The sequence below is a fragment of the Nyctereutes procyonoides genome, unplaced genomic scaffold (genome assembly GCF_905146905.1).
Source record: "Nyctereutes procyonoides isolate TBG_1078 unplaced genomic scaffold, NYPRO_anot_genome, whole genome shotgun sequence".
Classification (NCBI taxonomy): Eukaryota; Metazoa; Chordata; class Mammalia; order Carnivora; family Canidae; genus Nyctereutes; species Nyctereutes procyonoides.
Genome location: NW_026575040.1, coordinates 11,740,856 through 11,759,866, shown reverse-complemented (window position 1 = coordinate 11,759,866; position 19,011 = coordinate 11,740,856). Strand labels below are relative to the sequence as shown.

The 19,011-nt window shown below is 37.7% G+C and overlaps 1 protein-coding gene across 8 annotated transcripts in view; it reads right to left on the bottom strand.

Annotated features, from left to right (window-relative positions):
- The window catches only part of CSNK1G1 (casein kinase 1 gamma 1), a 170,499-nt gene that overhangs the window by 107,241 nt on the left and 44,247 nt on the right, over nt 1-19,011 (bottom strand). For 6 of the 8 annotated variants that reach the window (XR_008663732.1, XM_055319826.1, XM_055319832.1 and 3 more), the window contains one exon: nt 1,869-2,268. Coding sequence is in view for 7 of the 8 variants with exons in the window: in XM_055319826.1 (XP_055175801.1) it covers nt 1,869-2,049 (181 nt within the window). In the remaining variant the exon portion in view is untranslated. Of the gene's footprint in view, nt 1-1,868; nt 2,269-4,178; nt 4,354-18,804; nt 18,825-19,011 lie in introns of those variants that run through there. The other 2 variants (XM_055319827.1, XM_055319829.1) reach the window with 2 other exon arrangements.

The window sequence follows — 19,011 nt, the reverse complement described above, 5'->3', positions numbered from 1 at the left end:
TATATCTTCTGTTGTCCACATAATCTCCTACTTATCAATATCACAGCTAAAGAGCAGTGGAATGGACTATATAGCATGCCCTATGTATGTCAAATGATTGTGGAAGTACCTTTCTGGTTTCTGTTGCTAAGAAGTATTCCTAATGTCATGACAAGGAAACCTGATAAGCACACAAGACTAAAACCACTTCAGAAGAAAGACAAGTCTTTCTACTGACCGCAAGGCAAGCCAAAATGAAAACTACCAAATTATCCTAAATTCATATGAGGAAATAAAATACAACACTCTACTACTCTGAAATACATATGGGCTACAAATTTATCCTTTTAACTCAGTGAGTTTTTCTATTCCTACGTAAACCTAAAGATCATGTAATATGAAGCCAGACTTAAGTAATTAAGACATTTCCAGTTTTCACTTAAGTTTTTTCTCACCATTAGAGAAATCAAGCACTTTTATGATGTTCTGAGAAAGCAAGAATTTATATGCATCAAACTGCCTCTCAGTAGTAATTCTGTGGATGTTTATGTCATAATCTATTTAATTCAAGTTACTACTGTGATGTTAGAGCAAAGTCACTCCATTATATAAATGAATATTCACAAAACTAGCTGCTAAAACAACTCAGTAGTTGCTAGGAACTCAAGCAGTGTGAAATTACACATCTTTTCTCCTATTCTCAGTAGCATCTGCTAGATTTGCTAACTCGAATATCACTAAATATAAAAAGCCTTCCATTACACTAGCCAGGTCTTAAAATTTCAGGCTGCTGGCCTTCTACCAGCAAAAATAAATTCATACTCAGCATCCTTAAATTCAATTGTGCACCCAATGATCTCTCACCAGTGTAGTGATGCTTCCCTGAATATCTCTATGGGGGATCGGAGACAACATTTTTTCCTTCTTTTTTTGCAGATCAGAAGTAGCAGAAGTGACAAACAATAATCATCTTACCTCACACGCTCCTATTTCCCCAGGGGCCAGAGTCTCTTACAACGGGTCTTCATAATAACCCATACCCATAACAGCTATGGAGAAAGGGCAAACACTTTAGCCTAAAAGGGAACCTCTTTACATTCTCCATGGGGCTGTCCAACTTCATATACTTGTAAGATCTTTCATTTTCTCTTCCCAATTCACCCAGGGAAGAGCATTAAAAAAATTTATAAATACCTATTGTATCTTCTTCCCCATTTCACATCTTCAAACTGGTTGGTTTTGTAATTTTCATCATCATAGTCATAGATTCATACTTGAAATTTAAAAATCCATTTCCTTGGTTGGGAAATAAAATTGCATAATTTCTCCCTGGAGTTCTAGCTCAATCCTGATGTTGGTATTTCCAGGAAGAAATGCAAACATATTATCAGCTAGAAAGCCTCTCTAAACAGGATATATATCCTTACAGACTAAATCTAGGCATTATTCCGTAAGGATTTACCCCCTATCAGGGGTAGAGTGTAAGGCCTTACTCCCTTCTCAGAGTATGGTTCAAGGATCAACAACATCTAGGTCACCTAAAGTTTGTTAAAAAGAATTTAAGGCTGTACCTTTTAGACCAATTAAATCAAAATTTTCATTTTATTGATATCTGTATGCAGATCTCTCTACATCATAAAATCTCAGAATTGGTGGTAAATTTACAAGTCTATCACAAACAGAGGTGAACCCAGGATACAATTATAACTGATAATGACTTTAGTCTCCTTCACAAATTCTTTAGTTTTTATAATGACAGGCCCTCCTTAAAAGAATTTCTCATGAAATTATAACTGCTTGTCTTAAAACACACCAAAGCTAATTATAGCTGTTGCTGGTGGTGGTGGTGGTGGTGGTGGAGGAAGCTGCTGATATAATCAAGTTCTTACCTAATCTGAGCTCTCCGAAGTTCCCACACCCTATCTTCTTGCCAACTCTGAAGTTGGGTCCCACCATAAGAACCCCAGAGGATGTTGAGGAGCCAGACGGTCGGGAACAGTGTGTACTCCTTTGTGCCATAGGTTTAGTTGTCCGTTGTCTTTCATCCTTCTCCCTACTAGGATGGTCCATGATCCTACACGACAGCGTCTCTGGACGAGTAGCCTCAGTCTGTATACCTCTCTTCAATACAAAAGTATGTCCAAATAAACCGTAGTCAGAGAAAAGTAAGGAGATCTTTTGGCACCATATTTATGTTTCTAATGTATCTTCACGAGATGAAAAATCATTGATTTGTTCTTGTAGGACATGTAGTCTGTGGATCTCAAGCACAGGAGGATATTTTGTAACCTAGGTAAAAATCAAGAAATCATACAGTTAAAAATTAAATTTTAAAACAAATTCAGAAAGTTACCACTAATTAGAATGGATCCTATCCAAAATGAACAAAGTGGATAGTTTCCTGAAATGGGTTTTGGTTTTATATTCTCCAACAGTTTAACCATCTGGGCTAGTTATTCATCTGGTAACATAAGCTCAGTAAGCACCAGACCATGGCAGCTAAGGGAACACACAAGCCTTTAATATAAAATGCTGTCCTTGGGGCACCTGGGTGGCTCAGTTGGTTAAGCAACCAACTGTTGATTTCAGGGTCATGAGTTCAAGCCCTGTATTGGCCTCCACATTGGGCAGGGAGCCTATTTACATACATATATACATAAATAAAATCTGTTTTCTAGTACTGTACATATGACCCACAAGAAAGCTATTTGCTCCCTTTTTCATCACTGGCCAACAGAAAGATACAGTGGGGTTAAGCCTAGTTAAATAAACTGAGGACAACTGAAATCTCTCTCTTTTTTTTTTAATTTATGATAGTCACAGAGAGAGAGAGAGAGAGGCAAAGACACAGGCAGAGGGAGAAGCAGGCTCCATGCACCGGGAGCCTGACGTGGGACTTGATCCCGGGTTTCCAGGATCGCGCCCTGGGCCAAAGGCAGGCACCAAACTGCTGCGCCACCCAGGGATCCCCTGAAATCTCTTAACTTTGGACGGAAGCTACTTACTACCATCTCCCTCCATCCCCACCATTTATCAAGCACAGACATCAACAACATAATCGAAAACAAGTTACTGATGACACAGACTTCTATAAAAGACTTCCCAAAACCCTAGTGGTACTAAGCAGTCCTAGACTAAAGCTTTGTAACTGTATCTAATACCCTTCAATTATCTTTGTTGTTTACTAAAAGTCCTTCAAATAGTATTAGTAAGAAAAGGGAAATAAAATGTTTTAGGTAGTCCTATCTGAACCGATGTATGTGTCCATGTATGAGAAACTGTCAGCCTATTCTTTCTTCCATTGCCTTATAAATTTGAGGACAGGAAAAAGATGTATCTTAACCTATCCAGACAATTTTGAGTATTCAGCTAACTCCTAAATTTTCATAAACTATCACTAGTGTAATAGTTTCATTTATAAGATTTCGAAAACTGTACTACCTTATCTATTACTCTTCATATTTTTCATATGTGCTCACTCTAACAGATGGAGGTTATTTTTATAATGCTGGTCATTAACTTTCTCCATTGCACTTAAACTCACGAAACATTAGGTAGAGTAATCACATACAGCCTTCATTATCCATATATACTTGCATGTAATAGAAAAACATACAGTACTTGCCAGGTTAGAAATCTGCAGAAAGTCAAAAATCGTGTTCAGCTGAGAAAAGGACGTAAGTATAAGATACTAATTTAAGATATCCCAATTTTCGGGATCCCTGGGTGGCGCAGCGGTTTGGCGCCTGCCTTTGGCCCAGGGCGCGATCCTGGAGACCCGGGATTGAATCCCACATCGGGCTCCCGGTGCATGGAGCCTGCTTCTCCCTCTGCCTCTGTCTCTGCGCCTCTCTCTCTCTCTCTCTCTCTCTCTGTGACTATCATAAATAAATAAATTTATAAATAAATAAATTTAAGATATCCCAATTTTCTAATCTATGCATGGGACATAAGCATGATCTAATCTATAATTACGAAAGATGAATAAATATTTAACACTACTAGTATATGGCACCTCATTTCAGAAATCAAACTAACTGAACAATTAAATTTTTCAAAATCCTTTATTTATCACCACCCATTGCTCAAAACTATTTTCTACTTCCCAACTGCAAACTCTTTAGCTTGTCATTGGAGTCCCTTCAATATTAAACTCCTTATTTAAATTCTTGTATTAAAAAGTTACCACATATGGGCACCTGGGTGGCTCAGTCAGTTAAGCATCTGCCTTTGGCTTGGGTCATGATCCCAGGGTCCTGGGATTGAGTCCTGCATCAGGCTTCCTGCTCAGCGAAGAGTATACTTCTCCCTTTCTCGGTCCCTCGCCCCTGCTTGTCCCTCTCTTCTTTCTCTTTCAAATAAATACATAAAAACCTAAAACAAAACAAAACAAACAACAAAAAAAAAACCTAAAACAAAAAAAAGTTACCAAACACAGGGAGCATCCACTGTTGGCCCTTATACCTAGAATAGCCTCTTAAAGGCCTGACTCACATCCTATGTCCCTTGTGAAACCTTTTATAACCAATTCATCATTAAAACTTGGAGCACCACTGTGTATACTATGTGTTCATTTGCCACTTAACACGCACCAGATAATAGTGATATGTACTTTAATATTCAATTTGATTATAAGCTTTTGAAGTTAGAGATCTTGCCATATCTCCTTTAGTTTCTTGCATATAATTGGTACTTAATACTGAGTAACAATTATGATGGTCTTGTTTAACAGAAACAGATTTTTGATGACATAACCAAATATTTACACAAAATAGTACAAGAGAATCCTGATTAACCCTAAAAACTCTTAGAATTCATCTACAAAGAAGCTAGCATTATTTCATTTCAATTCACTAGTGTTAAAACAGAATACTTAGGATTTCCATTTCACAAGGATATTAAATTATTTATTTTCAGTTACTAGCAGATGACATATGAAAAAGTTAGTTCAAGGGGATCCCTGGGTGGCGCAGCGGTTTGGCGCCTGCCTTTGGCCCAGGGCGCGATCCTGGAGACCCAGGATCGAATCCCACATCGGGCTCCCGGTGCATGGAGCCTGCTTCTCCCTCTGCCTATGTCTCTGCCTCTCTCTTTTTCTCTCTCTGTGACTATCATAAATAAATAAAAATTAAAAAAAAAAAGTTAGTTCAAGGACCAGGTCAAATAGAACATCCAAGGTAAACATTAAGTTATACTTTAACTTTATTATTTTTTTTAATGACTTCCAGGGATGCCGGGGTAGCTCAGTTGGTTGAGCATCTGCCTTCCGCTCAGGTCATGATCCCAGAGTCCTGGGATCAAGTCTCGAATCAGGCTTCCTGCTACCCTTGACCTCTGCTGCTCCCTCTGCTTGTGCTCTCTAGCTCACTCTCACTCACTCTCTCTTTCAAGTAAATAAAATCTTTAAAAAGTAAAATAAAAAATGACTTCCAAAGATAGCAATAAAAGACAAACTATATGATTTATCCTTATTCTTTTTAACAGTAAAAAAAGGGGAGGGAAAGCCCACTTTTTTGCACCATACACAAAAATAAACTCAAAACAGATTAAAGATCTAAATGTAAGACTTTAAAACACAGAACTCCTAAATACACACATACACACATAGGCAGTAAACTCTGGGTTATCAGCCTTAAGCACTATTTTTCTGGATCTGTCTCCTTAGGCAAAGGAAACAAAAGCAAAAATAAACTATTTGAACTGGGGATCCTTGGGTGGCTCAGCGGTTTAGCGCCTGCCTTTGGCCCAGGGCGTGATCTTGGAGTCCTGGGATCAAGTCCCACATCAGGCTCCCTGCATGGAGTCTGCTTCTCCCTTTGCCTATGTCTCTGCCCCCCCTCTCTCTCTCTCTCCCCCTCATGAATAAATAAAATCTTTAAAAAAAAATAATTAACTATAGGGACTAAACTAAAAAGCTTTTGCACAGCAAAGGAAACCATCAATGAAACAAAAAGGCAATCTACTGAATGAGAGAAGATATGTATAAATGATATATCCAATAAGGGTTAATACTCAAAATATATAAAGAACTCACACAAATCAATGCCAAAAAAAACCCAAATAACCTGATTAAAAAATGGGGAGAAAATCTGAATAGATATTTTTTTCAAAGACAAGCATCGGCTTGTCTTGATATGAAAAGAGGCTCAATATTACTAATCAGGGAAATGCAAATTAAAACCACAATGAGATCACTTCACACTAATCAGAATAGCTATAGGTAGTATCAAAAAGACAAGAAATGGGGTGCCTGGCTAGCTCAGTCAGTAGAGCATGCAATTCTTGATCTTAAGGTTATGAGTTCAAGCTCCATGCTCAGTACAGAGCATGGAGCATTTTACTTAAAAGTAAAATCTTAAAAAAAAAAAAAAAAAAGACAAGAAATAATAAGTGTTGGCAAGGATGTGGAGAAAAAGAAACCCCTGTATACTGTTAGTGGGAATGTAAATGGGTGTGGCAATTACGGAAAACAGAATAAAGATTCCTCAAAAAATTAAAAATAGAAATACCATATGACCCAGTAATTCCACTTCTGCGTATTTACCTGAAGAAAACAAAAACACTAATTTGAAAAGATATATGCACCTCTATGTCTATGTAGTATTATTTACAAAACCCAAGATGTGGAAGCAACTTAAATGCCCATCGATAGGTATGAATGGATAAAGAAGATGGGTAGTGTGTGTGTGTGTGTGTGTGTGTGTGTGTGTAATGAAATATTAGTCACTAAAAAGAATGGAATCTTGCCAGTTTGTAACAACATGTATGGACCTAGAAGGTATTATGCTAAGTGAAATAGGTCAGACAGAGAAAGACAAATACTGTATTTCATTTATATGTGGAATCTAAAAAACAAAAGAAAAAGAGTGCCTAGGGGGCTCAGTCGACTCTTGATCTCAGCTAAGGTCTTGATCTCAGGATTTTGAGCTCAAGCCTCACACTGGGCTCCAGACTGGTTGTGGAGCCTACTTAAAAAAACAAATGTATAAACAAACAAAAAGCCAGATTCATAAATAGAACAAACTGGTGGCTACCACACAGGAGGGAGCAAAATAGGCAAAGGAGATTAATAAGAGATACAAACTTTCAGTTATAAAATAAGTAGATCACAAGGATGAAAAGTACAGCATAAGGAATGTAGTCAATAATATTGTAGTACTTTTATATGGTGACAGATGGTAACTACAATTATTGTGGTGAGCATTTTATAATGGATATAATTGCTAAATCACTATGTTGTACACCTGAAACAAAGTATTGTATGTCAACTAAAGGAAGGAGGGAGAGAAATTACATAAATGCAATAAGGAGAGGTTTCTTTTTCTGGTAAATAAGCTATTTGGCAATTACTTGTAACTTATTTATTAAACATGTAAACGTTATGATAAAATTTTAGAATCACGCCAGCAAGTTCCTTAAGAAGCTTAATTCTAATAATTTCTATGAATTTAAGCATGCCTGAATTAAGAGGAAAGATATTTTTTCAAGTATAACACTCCATATATTCTTTGTAATCAAAAGTTATAATTCATTTCAGGAAATGGTTTAACACTTCCCAGAAGGCATCACTCCATTAATAAAGCCACACTTTGTGAATAAAAGCAGATTTATCCACATAGCTTTCTTGGCTGGAAAATTATAAGGCCTTTTTAGCAGGCTAAAGAATTATTGCTAAAAGTAAAATTTTTAAAATCTAATTCATCAAATCGTGAGTAGGGAACTGATGCCAAATCTGCCAGTTTATGACAGAGTTGAAGCATATGGCTATCTTCAACAGTGGTCAGTGAAAAGTTTTGCTTCACAGACTGCTCTAGAAGATACCTTAGAAACTTAGGTTTCTAGAAACTACCACTCTGAGCCAACATACAAAAGAAATAGGCCAAAACCAAGGGTTCATCTGGCTCAAAGTCACTCTAAGGCAGCAACAAATGCTTTACAGAGGAAATAGGCATGGTCTTCTATCATGAATGAAATTACTAAAGTGAATTTATTGCTTTATGTAATACGTATTTTGAGAAGCTGCATGAAGTCTAAAAAAATTGAGTCACATTATAAAACCACCACAGAAAATGTTTAAAGAATTATAGCTGTGAATCTACTAAGAGAAAATAAATTACTGAATTACTATCTTTGATTTCAGATTCTCATATACTGGCACCATCAAAATGAGGCATGTAAATAATTAAATTTTAAAGTTAAAACACACACAGCCTTTGGTGATAGTCAAGACAAGAGATAGTGTTCTAAATCTCTCTCTTCTGATATAACTTAGGATGAAATTGCTTTAAGGTGTAGGACTGCTGGGTCGTATGGTAAGTTTATGTTTGAAGTGTCTCTGGAATGACCAAACTCTTCTGCTGTTCCTTCATCTACCACATACTGGCTTTGGTGCAAAGGCTTATTACAGCCTCTTAGTCACAAGTTTCAGTTTCAGATATCATTTCTCACACCAGTATCCAAAACAGAAACGAAAGGGCAATAGTAAAAGACTTTCTCATTGTTTGTTTTTCGGTAAGGATGAAAATTCTTCCCAGAGCCTAGAGTAAAATTCTCCTTGTGTTAGGTTGCCAACAGTATACACAACAATCCCTGAAATTCCCACTGTAAGCTCCTCAAAGAATGAGATCAAGCCTGACCTGATGTTTAGAACATAGGATAGTTTCAAGAGCAGTATCACAGTGAAAGAAGGTACTGAGTAAATATTGAGTAAAAATGGGTTTCTGCATGTGTGCAAATGCTTCTATGTGTGCTAAAAGACCCTCAAAATTACAGAATAAAAAAATTAAAGGACACTTTAAGGACACATAAAAGTCTCATAACTCATTTTAGCATAAAAGAAAAAAACGAGTGGGGGTGGGCAAAAAAAAAGGAAAGAAAAAAATGACACAGTAAGAACATCACTTTAATTAACCTAACAAATGGCCAAAATTGATTTACTTTAGCCACAATACAAAAGTGCTATTATTAAAGGGAAGAACAATGTTTACAGCTCCTGATACTCTTACTATTTCTCTTTTCTACAAATTCCAATTATTGTCTCCCAAATGTTTTCCATTCTACCACCTTACCCCTCACAGCTCAGTCTATTCTCATCTAATGATTAGTTTTATTTAAGATCATACTTAGTAATTTCCAACATAAAATATAGTATTAACTATAGTCACCATGCAGTACATTACATCCTCAGAACTTTTTTATCTTATAAATGGAAGTTTGTGTAGGAGATTCCCCATGTCCGCCCTTAACTAGTTTCAGTTACCTATGGTAAACTACCACCCAGGAGCAGATAGTCCTCCTCCTGCCATACCACCAGAAAGTCAATAAAAAGCCTAAGGCTACAGCACAATGCCAGTGTCATGCATTTCACTTCCTCTCATCACGTAAGCACTTTATCATCTCATCATCACAAGAATAAAAAGGGGAGGGGTGCCTGGGTAGCTCAGCCAGTTAAGAAATCTGCCTTGTCTGGCTCAGGTCATGATCAGGGTCCTGGGATCCAGCCCGGAATCTGGCTCTCTGCTCAGCGGGGAGCCTGGTTCTCCCTCTCCCTGCCACTCTTGCTACTTGTACTCTCTCAAAAAAATAAATAAAATCTTAAAAAGGGGGGGGATATAGTACAGTAAGATAGGCAGGACCATTCACATTAACATCTATTACAGTATATTGTTATAACTGTTCTTTGTCAATTATTGTTAATCTCCTACTTTGCCTAACTGATAAATTAAACTTTATCACAGGTATGTAATATAGGGAAAATTTTATCACAGGTATGTAATATAGTACATATAGGATACTACACTATCCATGATTTCAGGAATCCACTGGGGGTCTTGGAACTTACCCCTTGCAGATAAGGTGGGGGACTACTCTACCTTTTAACCACCTTCACAACCTCCACCCCACCCACCCCTACCCCTATCTCTGCCTCAGGCAACACTAATCTGTTGTTCTGAGTTCAGATTTTTTAGATTCCATACATTTGAGATCACATAGTATTTTGTCTTCCTCTGTCTCATTTCACGTAGCATAAAACCCTCAAGGTCCACACTGTCACAAATGGCAGGATTTCATTTATTTTTATAACTGAATAATATCCTTGTGTGTGCATGTGTGGGTGTTACATACATTTATCATATTTTATTTATTCATTTATCTGCTGATGGACACTTAGCTGTTTCCATGTAATGGCTATTGCACATAATGCTGCAATGAACATAGGGATACAGTTATCTCTTATTTTTAATTTCTTGAGGAATGTTGCTCCTGTTTTCCCCAGTCTGTACCAATTTACATTTCCACCAACAGTGCACAAGGGCTCCCTTTTCTCTACATCCTCACCAACATTTGGTATTTCCTATCATTTTTATAACAGTCATTTTAACAGGTGTGAAGTGTTACTTCATTTTGCTTTTGATTTGCATTTCCCTGATGATTAATAATGCTGGGCATCCTTCAATACCCATGTTGGCCACCTGTATGTCTTCTTTGGAAAAATGTTTTTTCAGTTCCCCTACTCATTTCTAATTAGCTTTTTTCCTATTGACTTGCTTGAATTGTTTATGTATTTTAGATATTAACCACTTATCAGTTATATGATTTGTAAGTATTTTCTCCCATTTAGTAGGCTGTCTTTCATTTTATTGATGACTCCCTTTGCCATGCAGAAGCTTTTTAGTTTGGGGCGCTTGAGTGGCTCAGTCAGTTAAGAGTCAGACTATTGGTTTTGGCTCAGGTCATGGTCTTAGTGTCATGAGATTGAGCCCTGAATTGGGCTCTGCATGGAGTCTGCTTAGGAATCTCTCTTCACACACATACACCAGCCCGGTCCGTTCTCCCATTCGTGTGCATGCTCTCTCTTGCTAAATAAATAAATCTTTAAAAAAAAAAAATTTTTTTTTTAGTCTGATGTAATTCCACTTTTTATTTTTGCTTTTGTCATCTTTGCTTTTAATATCAAACTAAAAAGAATCATTGTCAAATCTAGTATCAGGTTGCTTATCCTCTATGCTTTCTTCAAGTCTATAATCATTTATGAGTTCGTTTTTCTGATGTAAGATGGGTCCAGTTTTCCCATCACCATTTACTGAAGAGACTATCCTTTCTTTATTGTATATTCTTGGCTCCTTTGTCGTAAATTAATTGGCCATATATATACATGGGCTTATTTCAGGGATCTCTACTCTGTTCCATTGATCTTTGTGTCTGTTTTAACCCCCAATACCATACTGTTTTGATTACTGTAACTTTGTACTATAGTTTGAAATTCAGAAGTGTGATGTTTCTAGTTTTGTTCTTTGTCAAAACTCCTTAAGACTACTTGGGGTATTTTGGATACCCCAAATTTTAGGATTGTTTTTTCTATTTCTGTGAAAAATACCACTGGAATTTTAATACAGACTGCGTTGACTCTATAGATCACCTTGGCTGTATGCACATTTTAACAATATTAATGCTTCCAATCCATGAGAACTGAATATCTTTCCACTTATTTGTGTCTTCTTTTTTTTTTTTAATTTATTTATTCATGAGAGACACAGAGAGAGGGGCAGAGACAGGGAAAAGCAGGCTCCCTGTAGGGAGCCTGATGGGGTACTTGATCCCAGGACCCTGGGATCATGACTCGAGCCAAAGGCAGATGCTCAACTGCAGGTGCCCCATATCTTCTTCAATTTCTTTCATCAATGTCTCACAGTTTTCAGTTTCACATCCCTGATTAAATTTACTGCCAAGTATTTTATTCTTTTTGATACAATGATAAATGGGATTTTTAAAATTCCTATTTTCTGATAGTTCATCAGTGCATAGAAATGCGGATTTTTGTATGTCCATTTTGTATCCTGCAACTTTACTGAATTCACATATTTTTATTCTGTATATCCACTAAGAAAGTATTGTAGCTTGTTATTTTTTTACTACTTTTCTTTCTTAACCTTCATACTAGATTTATAGAAGTGATTTACCCACCACAAGATTAGAATATTCTGGACTTAAGTATATATTTACCTTTAGTAGTGAGACTTATACATTCGTATGTTTTCCTATTAGTCATTATGATCCTTTAGTTTCAGCTTGAAAAAGTCCCTTTAGCATTTCTTATAAGGCTGGTCTAGTGGTGATGAACTCCTTCAATTCTTCCTTGTCTGGAAAATTCTTTATCATTCCTTTAATTCTAAAGGATTTCTGACCTCAGTGACCATCTTTTATGACAATTATTTTTAATTCTTTATTAGATAAATCACTTATCTCCATTTCTTGAGTTTTTATCTTGTTCTTTTGTTCAGAAAATATCCTCTGTTTCTTCATTTTCCTTGACTCTGTTGGTTTCTGTGCATGCTAAAACATCCACCTCTCCCAGTCTTGACAGAGTAGTCTCCTGTAGGAGATGAACCTTACTGCTCAGGCAGGCCCTAGCTCTTAGCTGTTTATTAAATCTTTGTGATTGTCCAAGCCTTCTTTATTCTTAGTGGTTCCCAATAGTTACAGATGTGAAAAGACCTGTCAATGTCCCACAGGGGAGGATCTTAGTCAGCATTTCAATGAAGGCTAACTAGAAGCTGGACTTTCAAGCAGCAGCCTTTTGAAGTATGAAAGTAGATCACTTTCAGGGAGACTAAGAGCTGGGCTTTTTAGTCAGCTCCCTCTGCACTGAGCCCGCAGGGCTATAGTCTTGTGGGATTCACAAACACAAGCCCTGCTGGCTACCAGAGCCAAGCAATCAAGGGGTGCACCCCCAGGCTGCAGCCACAGAAGCCAGGGCACCAGACGGCTGTACAAAATCATTCTAAGGAGACACTGATGACATGCAGTGGGCCAGAGGGAGAACGTGAAGATGGCACCTGCCAGCCTCCCAGGCCTCCATGGAAGATTGTGGTCAGTCCCTAGGTGTGTGCCAAATCAGAAGCCTGACTCTCAGGCAGCAACTCTTCAAATATACAAACAGTCCTCTTTCAAGTAAAGACCAGGAGATGGACATTTCTGTCTTCTGCCTCTGCACTGAGCTGGGAAGGGAGTAGCTGGCCATGGCAGATTTCTCAGAAGACTCAGAAACTGTTTGTTTGCTATAGTTTTTGGGTTTGCAGACACAAGCTGCACAGGCTTTCAGTGCTAGGTATTTGGGGGGTCTATCCCTCAGATGGAAATCTCAAATGTTGAGACACTAGATATTGGGTGCAAACTCTTTACTCCTCAGGGAGAAGGTGGGAGTTGTGAGTTCCCTCTTAAATTACAGATTTCTGTGCCGGGGCTGGGGTTTATAGAAAGAATATGTCTCAGTCTCTCCTATCCATATCAATGAGGGTTTTTTTCCCCTCACTCACTCAATGTATAGGAATTGTTCAACTAGTTTCTGGATTCCTTCCGAAGGGAATTCTTCTGTGTATGACTGTAATGAAGGCCAAGCCCACCTGACATTTTTCAGTCCTTCTATGTCTCACATTTTTTTCATACCTCCCCATTGAGAAAAAAAATGTACTACCATTTAAAAAACAAAACATACCTTTAGCCAGTTATTTTGTGAGTATTGACAAAATGATTCTAAAGTTTATATGAAAAGGCAAAAGAGCCAGAATAGCCAACACGTATTTCAAAGAGAACAAAGTCAGATGGCTAACACTACTCAACCTTAAGACTCACTATAAAGCTTCCATAATTGGGGCACCTGTGTGGCTCAGTGGTTGAGCTTCTGTCTTTGGCTCAGGGTATGATCCTGGGGTTCTGAGATAAGAGTTCCACATCGGGCTCCCCGCAGGGAAGCCTGCTTCTCCCTCTGCCTATGTCTCTGCCTCTCTCTCTCTTATGAATAAATAAAATCTTAAAAAAAAAAAAAGCTACAGTAATCAAGACAGTATGGTACAGGCAAAAGGATAGACAAATAGATCAATGGAGCAGAACAGAAAGCCCAGAAATAGCCCACACAAACATAATCAAACTGATCTTTGTTGAAGGAGCAAAGGCAAAACAGTGGAGGACTGTCTTTTCTAAAAATGATGCTGGAAAAAATGGACACTACATGCAAAAAAGTGAATCTAGACACAGACCTCACACCTATCACAAAAATTAACTCAAAATGAATGATAGAGCTAAATGGAAAACACAAAACTATAAAACCACTAAAAGGCATTATAGAGAAAATCTAAGTGACTTTAGGTTTGGCAATTTCTCAGATCCACCACCAAAAGTGCAATCCATGAAAGAAAAAACTGGTAAGCTAGACTTAACTAAAATTAAAAATTTCTGCTCTGCAAAAGTCATTGTTAAAAGAATGAAAAGACAAACTATAGACTGGGAGAAATATTCACAAAACAAATGTGTGAAAAAGGACTGTTATCCAAAATATACCAAAACTTGAAACTAAAGAAGAAAATAAAAATAAACCCAATTTAAAAATGGGCAATTGGGGGTGCCTGGCTGGCTCAGTTGGTTGAGCATGTGACTCTTGATCTCAGAGTCCTGAGTTTAAGCAACATGTTGGGTGTAGCACTTACTTAAAAAAAAGAAAATGGACAATCTGAACAGATACCTCATAAAGACATACAGATCACAAATAAGCATATGAAAAGATGCTTAACACCATATGCCATTAGGGAATTGCAAATTCATATAAGATATCACTATACTATCAGAATGTGAAAACACGGGCAGCCCGGGGGGCTCAGCAGTTTAGCGCCACCTTCAGGAGCCCAGGGTGTGATCCTGGAGATCCAGGCTCAAGTCCCATGTCAGGCTCCCTGCATGGAGCCTGCTTCTCCCTCCCTCTGCCTGTGTCTCTGCCTCTCTCTGTGTCTCTCATGAATAAATAAATAAAATCTTAAAAAAAAAAAGTGAAAACACAAAACACTGACAATACCAAAAGCTGGTGAGGATGTGGAAAAACAGGAACTCTCTTCATTGCTCGTTGGAATGCAAAATGGTACAGCCACACTAGAAGACAGTTTGGCAATTTTTTACAAAGCTAAACATATTCTTACCATATGATCCAGCAACCCCTGGTACTTATTCAAAAGAACTGACAACTTAAGTCCATACAAAAACCTTCAGGTGGACGCCTGAGTGGCTCAGCGGTTGAGCATCTGCCTTTGGCTCAGGGTGTGATCCGGGTCCAGGGATCGAGTTCTGCATCGGGCTCCCTATGAGGAGCCTGCTTCTCCCTCTGTCTATATCTCTGTCTCCATCTCTGTGTCTCTCATGAATGGATTAAAAAAAAATCTTAAAAAAAAAAAACCTTCACATAATGTTTCTAGCAATTGGAAGCAACCAAGGTGTCTTTCAATAGGTGAATGGATAAATTATGATATAGCCATGCAGAGGAATATTATTATTCAGCAATAAAAATAAAGTATCAAGCCAAGAAAAGAAACAGAGGAACCTTAAAAGAATATCACTAAATAAAGGAACCAATCTGAAAATACTATATATGATTCCAACTATATGACATTCTGGAAAAGGAAAAATTATGGAGACAGTAAAAAGATCAGTGATTGCTAGGAATTCAGGGAGAGGAAGGAAGAAAGGGATGAAAAGGAAGAAGGGATTTTAAGGGCAGTGAAATTTTTTTGTAGGATACCATAATGGTAGGTACATGTCATTCTGTGCCTGTCAAAACCCATAAAATATATAATACAGGGACTGGATTCTAATGTGAACTATGGACTTTAGTTAATAGTAATACAGCCAACCCTTGAACAGCACAGGTCCACTTATACAAGGATTTTTTTTTTATAAATACAGTACAATATTATAAATGTATTTTCTCTTTCTTATGATTTTCTTAATATTTTTTCTCTAGTTTAAGAAAACACTATATAATACATACAACACACAAAATTTGTGTTGACTGCTTATGTTATTAGTCCAGCTTCTAGTCAACAATAAACTATTAAGTTTTTGGGAAGTCAAAAGTTATAGGAAAATTCTCAACCACACTGCCACTTCTAACCCCTACATTATTCATAGGTCAACTATAATTTTAAATAAGCATATACTATTTTAGTTATTTTTTTAAATCTTAAGATAAAAATTCCCTCGATTTTCTAGCACAAACCAGCAAAACATGTCTGCAAAACCACCATCGTTACATCATCTTCTTCCTGTCGCATATAAAATCCTCCTGCCCAAGGCAAATAACTTATAAACTTCACTATGTCATCTCTCTCATCTATACCTTTATCCTCTTCCTCTCTACTGATGTCCTACAATAAGCACCAAACATGTTCAAAATATTTCCATTAAAAATATAAGACACAATACTCATCCCTTGGTCATTACCTCCAGTCCAGCTACCATCCTCTCTCTCACGGGACTTTCAAAAACAAACTGAAGAGTTGTCCTCATTTACTGTTTCTATTTCCTCATTAGTGAACATGCATAACAGGGTTTTTAATACCACCGCCCCAAACCACTGTCACCTTTCTTTTCCCCAGGTAAACCACACCCTTGAGGTTAAATCTGAGAAACAATTTTCAGTCCTTAGCTTTTTGATTTCCTGGCACTAGTGGCCTTTTACTCTAATTTAAAAAATTCTTTCCCCGGGGCACCTGGGTAGCTCAGTCAGCTGGGCATCTGCCTTTAGCTCGGATCATGATCCCAGGGTCCGAGGATGGAGCCCCGCATCAGGCTCCCTGTTCAGGAGGGAGTCTGCTGCTCCCTCTCTCTCTCTGCCCTTCCCCCTACTCATGTTCTCTCTCTCAAATGAATACATAAAATCTTAATAAAAAAAAATACCCACAACACTTATTTCTAAAAAAATAAAAATTATTTCCCCTTTTGAGTTCATCCTGTCACTCTCTTTTGACTTTCCTTCGGACTACTCCATTTTTTTTTTTTTTTTTAAGTAGGCTCACAACCCTGAGATCAAGACCTGAGGTAAGATTAAGAGTCAGATGCTCAACCAAGTGAGCTACACAAGGCCCCCTAACTGCTCCTTAGTCAGCCTGTCCTTAAATGGTTTCATTTCCTCTGAATACTGGCTCAAGCCCCTCTTCTCACTGAACACCACTTACTGGTGTCTAGTCATACGTTCATTCAACCTAAATGTATTAAGCATTTATTATGTAAAAGACACTTTCCCAGGCACTGCTACGTGTTTCTAAGCATCCATATCATATGTTCACTTACATGCTGATACATCCTAATTTATATTTCCAGCTATCATCTTTTTCCTGAGGTTGAGATCTAGATAGTCAGACATACATCCAATTTTCTACCAAAACACAAAAAATTCAGATACTGAAACTGAACTCCTCTTTTGGTTCCCGTTTCTCCCACCACTCTCTTCTCCCCAAGAAAGTTTCAAACCCACTTTCTTCCCTTGGGATCTTATCTCAAAGCACATACTACTAACCATCTACCCCATAACCTAAACAGGAGACAAAAGAACTGTCAATTTTAGTTCTTAACACTCAAATCTATAAGCTTTCTCCATGTTGATTAGTATCACATGGCAAAGAAACCATCCTCCCAGAGGGAATAGAACACAATCTTTTAACTGATCTCCTTGCTCCAGGTTTCCCCATTCAACTCTTACCTCTCCATAGTAATTTGTGCACCACTGCAGCCTGAGGAAACCTTCTAAAATACAAGTCTGATCATGTTATCTTCCAATGCAAAGGCTCTCAATGGCTTCCCAAAAGCCTTAGAGAAAATGTAAAATATTTTAAGTGGCTCAAAGTCCTTCCTGATCTGGCACTTGCTTACCTCTCCACTTTCATTTCACTTCAATCGTCTCCTGGCATTAAATGTTAACGAACATCAAATTTACTCATTTCTTCTCAAGGGACCTCAGCCTGGACCCCTTAAATTAACTTATGTTCCTCTTTAGCCTTTACCTTAAATGTCGCTTTCTCTGAAAAACTTTTCCTAACTCCTCAATTCTGTGTTATGTGTTCCTCATATGTATTTTTTCAGTAGGGCATTTGTTACAGCACTGAAACTACTCTGTATACTATTATGGTGGATATATATCATTATACATTTGTCCAAACCCATAGAATGTACAACACCTAGAGTGAACCCTAATGTAAACTACAGGCTTTAGGTAATTATGATTTGTCAATGTAGGTTCATCAATTACAACAAATTTATCACTTGGTGGAGGATGATGATAATGGAGGAGTGATGCAAGTTTGGGGAATATTTAGGGTTAAATTTCTGTATCTTTTTATTTTACTGTGAACCTAAAACTATTTAAAAAATGAAGTCTTGGGATCCCTGGGTGGCGCAGCGGTTTAGCGCCTGCCTTTGGCCCAGGGCGCGATCCTGGAGACCCGGGATCGAATCCCACGTCGGGCTCCCGGTGCATGGAGCCTGCTTCTCCCTCTGCCCGTGTCTCTGCCTCTCTCTCTCTCTCTCTGTGTGACTATCATAAATAAATAAAAATTTAAAAAAAATGAAGTCTTAAAAAAAGGACATAACGCACATATTTGCTTACACACATATTTTTAAATATTATTTCTACATAAAAGAACTTTAAGGAATTAATAGCAATTACTGGTGGAGTCTGCATAATTTCCAGGTGTTGGAAAGGAAAAGGAAAAGCACTTTCATATATTCAAAAGTGGAGTTCTTAATTAAACCAACATTTAGTGAGTGCCTAAAACTAGGAGAGTCACCAGGAATGTAATGGTGAAGTCAACATATATATGGTTCCTGTGCCCACAGAGTTTATAGTCTAGAGGTGGCATCACAATTACAGGAATAAAAGAAAACAAAGACCTGCTGAAACAAAGATTATGAGGAAGTCAAAAGGGAGACTTTTAGATAGACGGTGATTAAGGACTTTCTTAGAAGCCACATTTATAAGAACCTCTTCAAGGATAAAAAGGAGCCAACCTTATCAAGAGCTAGGAACAGAGCCTCCAGACAGAGGAACAGCCTGTTAAAAAAAAAAAAAAAGACTTGGTGGAAGAAGATCAACAAGACTGGGGATTATAGTTCTCAAGGTGAAGACAGCAGGAGTCCATCATTCAGGATTTTTATAGATCATTGGTAGTAGAAGAAGCACCCATTTAAGAATTTAAAGCAGTGGAGTGACATTTA